The sequence below is a fragment of the Bison bison genome, unplaced genomic scaffold (assembly GCF_000754665.1).
Source record: "Bison bison bison isolate TAMUID 2011002044 unplaced genomic scaffold, Bison_UMD1.0 scf7180017845683, whole genome shotgun sequence".
Classification (NCBI taxonomy): domain Eukaryota; kingdom Metazoa; phylum Chordata; class Mammalia; order Artiodactyla; family Bovidae; genus Bison; species Bison bison.
Window position 1 is genome coordinate 38,601 of NW_011476256.1, and position 3,612 is coordinate 42,212.

Genomic DNA, 3,612 nt, shown 5'->3' on the forward strand with positions numbered 1-3,612 from the left:
GTTCGTGCAGCAGAACCAGGTGTCGCTCAACCGCGTCCTCCTGGCTGAGCAGAAGGCCTGGTGGGTATCCGAGCGGGCCCTCAGGCAGGGCAGGTGTCCTCCTAGCATGGTGCCCCAGGGCAGAGGGGCGGCCTTGTAGTGGGGGCTCCCCTCAACACCCCAGCCTGCTTCACAGGGTGCTCTGAGTGGTAGCAGAGGACACAGCCCAGTCCAGTGGCCCCTGGGATGACGCCCATCATCTCGTCCCTGGGGCCTCCTGGAAGGCTCTGAAGCCAGTGGCCCTAGTCCAGTGCCCGGGGTGGGGGCCAGCCTTGGCTGGAGGTCAGTCTCTCTCAGTGGCACCCACCCCCAGGGATGCCAAGGGGCAGTTGGAAGACAGCCGGGCTGGGGAGCTGGCCACCTACCTGCAGGAGAACCTGGAGGCTATGCAGCTGGCCGGCGAGCTGGCCCAGCAGGAGACGCAGGGCGCCCTGGAGCTGGTGAGGCCGCTGGGCAGGGGGCGGGCTCGCAGGGTCCCCCTTCCAGGCGGGCGGCACACTCAGCCCCGCCCCCTGCAGCTCCGAGAGAAGAGCCAGGCCCTGGAGGTGTCCGTGGCTGAGCTGGTCAGGCAGGTGAAGGACCTGAGTGACCACTTCCTGGCCCTGAGCTGGCGGCTGGACCTGCAGGAGCAGACGCTGAGCATGCGGCTGCGGGAGGCGAGTACCCGTCCCGCCGCTCTGGCAACTGGCCCCACGGCCCCGGGCCCAGAGCGCACGGGCTCCATAAAGCGGCCAGCACAGCAGCCTCCTCCCAGGGGTTCTTTGTCTTCTTTTTCTAACAGCTTTATTGAGGTTCAGGGCACACAACAGTCCACCTTTTCAGAGTGTGTAATTCCGTGGTTCTTCGTGCGTTCGGAGCTGTACAAGCACTACCATGGTCACTTCTAGAACCTTTCCTTCCTCTCTGAAGGAAACCCCGTGTGTCCATGGACACTCCCAGCCCCAGGCAAGCACTGATCTGCTCCCTGTCTGTGGATCTGCCTGCTCTGGACGTTTCACATAAGTGGGACCGAACACCCCGTGGCCTCTGTGAGCATCTCTCACTGAGCGTCACGTGTCTGGGGCCCATCCATGCTGTGCGTCAGCACCCGCCTCCTTTTCTTGGCTGTGACATCTCGCCGTGGACAGACCGCAGCTTATCCACCTGTCCGCTGATGGGCACTGAGCTGCTGCCCTTCGGATGCCCTCAGTCCTCCCGTGAACACACGTGTGCACACGTGATCACCCTTCGGCGGTGGGGCGGATGTCTGTTTTCAGTGCCTGTCTACACAGGCTTGTGAGCCGCTGGGGCAGGGAGCCAGGCCTGCCGTGTGCCAGGCCAGGCTATGTCCAGTTAGTGTGGACCTGCTCAGACCTAAGGAGGGTGCCCCAAGCCCTCTAGGAGCTCTGCTGTGTGGGGGTGACCATGTCGGGTCTGGCTACGTGTCCGTCTGTCCGCCCCTCCCCCCTCCCACTCCCTCTGGGCTCTGGCCCTCACTGGTGCCCCCCCCAGACACAGAGTGAGTGGGAGGTTGCAGAGCAGCGGTGGCGGGAAGGCCTGACGCGGTGTCGAGAGGAGGCAGAGGCGCACCTGCGGGAGGTGCAGGAGCGAGTGGACCAGCTGCCCCAGCAGGTGGGTGTGGGCCAGGCGGCCTCCCCTCCCACCGTGCCAGGCCGTAGCTGCCCGCCCGCTCCACATTTCAGATAGAGGCTGTCACCGACAAGTGCGTGCTTCACAAGAGCGACTCGGACTGCAAGATCTCTGCCGAGGCCACAGCCAGGTGAGGCCCGGCTCCGACACGGCCAGCAGGGCCTTCGGGGTGGGGCTGCCCCCCCAAGCAGGGCACAGTTGTCTTAGCATCACCTGCGGCCTCCCGGGCCTCCTGACGGTGGGCGTCCTCCCCAAGCCCCTGCCTCTGTGGCTGCCCCAAGCCCTTCCCAGCCCCACCTGGCCCAGCTTTGGGCTTGGGTCCTGTTGGGGATTGCCTTCCCCCTGTCACCTCCTGGGGACCCCCCGGTGCCCACCAGAGAGGTGGCAAGGCTGAGCACCCCTGCCCCTCCCAGGGCCTCCTCCCTCCACCGCCCTGTGTGCCCCCGTGGGCTCTCCCAGAGCCCAGCAGCCCCACCTCTATGCCCACAGAGAGCTGGCGGTCGAGGCCGTGAGGCAGGAGCTGGCTGCCCTGCTGTCCTCCGTGCAGCTGCTCAGAGAGGGCAACCCCGGGCGCAAGATCGCCGAGATCCAGGGCAAGCTGGCCACGGTACCCAGGGCCTGGCACACTTGGCAGGGGCAGGGGCCACGCAGACCTCCCCCCACCAGGGAGGCTCAGATCCAGGACAGTGCCTGGCGGGTGGGGCAAGGCCCATGGAACCAGCCGTTCTGCTGCTGGCTCTGCATACCTTAGCCTCTGAGAGTACCAGTAGGGGCTCCCACATGGACCTTCAGATGCTGGGGCACGTCCACGGTCACAGGGGAGAGAGCGGCCCTGAGAACTGCCGAGTCCCGCCTTGTCACTGGGCAGAGTGATGCTGCCAGCTTCCACCCAGGGGCCAGGACCCTCTCGTGGGAGAGCCTCCTGCCCCAAATGGCTGGGGTGGGGCTGCCCCCCGGGGCTGCAGACTCCCTGCGTCCGTGCGTGGCCATGAATGGAGGGCCGTGTTTAGTTTCAGAACCAAATGATGAAATTGGAAACCAGCATCCAGGACAACAAGACCATCCAGAATCTCAAGTTTAATACAGAAACCAAGCTGGTGAGAGGCGGCACCCGCGGTGGCCGCTCCCGCCCCCCAGGCCTGCAGGGGGGCCGCCCGTGCCTTCCTCTGTGCGGGGCCTGACGCCCTGCTGCCCTCACCACCCCCAACCCGGCCACCTCCTAGCTCTCCTCTCTGCGCAGCCGTTTGTCTGTCTGCGTGTCTGGCCCAAGCCGCATTTCCCGGCAGATAAGGCCCGGGTTTGTCCAGAGGGAGATAATCCCCGCTGACAGGCCCCTGTCTGGTCCGACTCCCGCGTCCACAGCGCACGGAGGCAATGGCCACCCTGCAGGAGAGCATGCTGCGTCTGTGGAGCGAGGAGGGCCCCTGGACCCCGACACTGAGCAGCAGGAGGGGCCCCATGTCCCTGGGGCGGCAGCAGCTCTTCATCAAGGACGTGGCCCCTGACGACGTGGTCCCCATGAATCGCTGGGGCGTGTATCAGGCCGTGAGGTGGGCAGCAGGAGCCACCTTCCAGAGCGCCTGCAGATCCGGGTTCAGGGGAGGCCGCAGGGCAGGGGATGGAGGTGGGCCCCGGGCGTGAGCCGTGTCTCGGGCAGGTGGCTACAGTGGAAGGCGGCTCTCGTGAACCTGGCAGCCCGGCAGACGTCCAGGAGCGCGGCCTTGGAGAAGCCCCTTGTCCAGAAGCCTGCCCGCCGACTCTCATCCCTACCTATTCCCCAGAAATAAACGTGCCGGCCCCATTCCTGTGCAAGTCCAGAGTTCCCTCCTGGGGGCGGGCAGGAGGCCCTGGGCAGAGAAAAAAACCAAGAGGGTCTTTCCGAGACTCCCAGAACCCCTGTTCCAGCCAGAGCCACCAAGCCCAGGCCCCACAGCTCCCCAGGGC

The 3,612-nt window shown here is 65.9% G+C and overlaps 1 protein-coding gene across 1 annotated transcript in view; it reads left to right on the plus strand.

The window, feature by feature from the left end:
* The window catches only part of CCDC154 (coiled-coil domain containing 154), a 9,267-nt gene extending 5,750 nt beyond the window's left edge, over positions 1–3,517 (plus strand). Inside the window, exons 8-16 of the mRNA XM_010836579.1 lie at positions 2–60; positions 353–479; positions 558–695; positions 1,531–1,650; positions 1,722–1,798; positions 2,158–2,275; positions 2,679–2,765; positions 3,031–3,218; positions 3,326–3,517. Coding sequence (XP_010834881.1) covers positions 2–60; positions 353–479; positions 558–695; positions 1,531–1,650; positions 1,722–1,798; positions 2,158–2,275; positions 2,679–2,765; positions 3,031–3,218; positions 3,326–3,455 — 1,044 coding nt within the window. The 3' untranslated portion in view covers positions 3,456–3,517. The remainder of the gene's footprint in view (position 1; positions 61–352; positions 480–557; positions 696–1,530; positions 1,651–1,721; positions 1,799–2,157; positions 2,276–2,678; positions 2,766–3,030; positions 3,219–3,325) is intronic.
* The last annotated feature ends 95 nt before the right edge of the window (positions 3,518–3,612 follow it).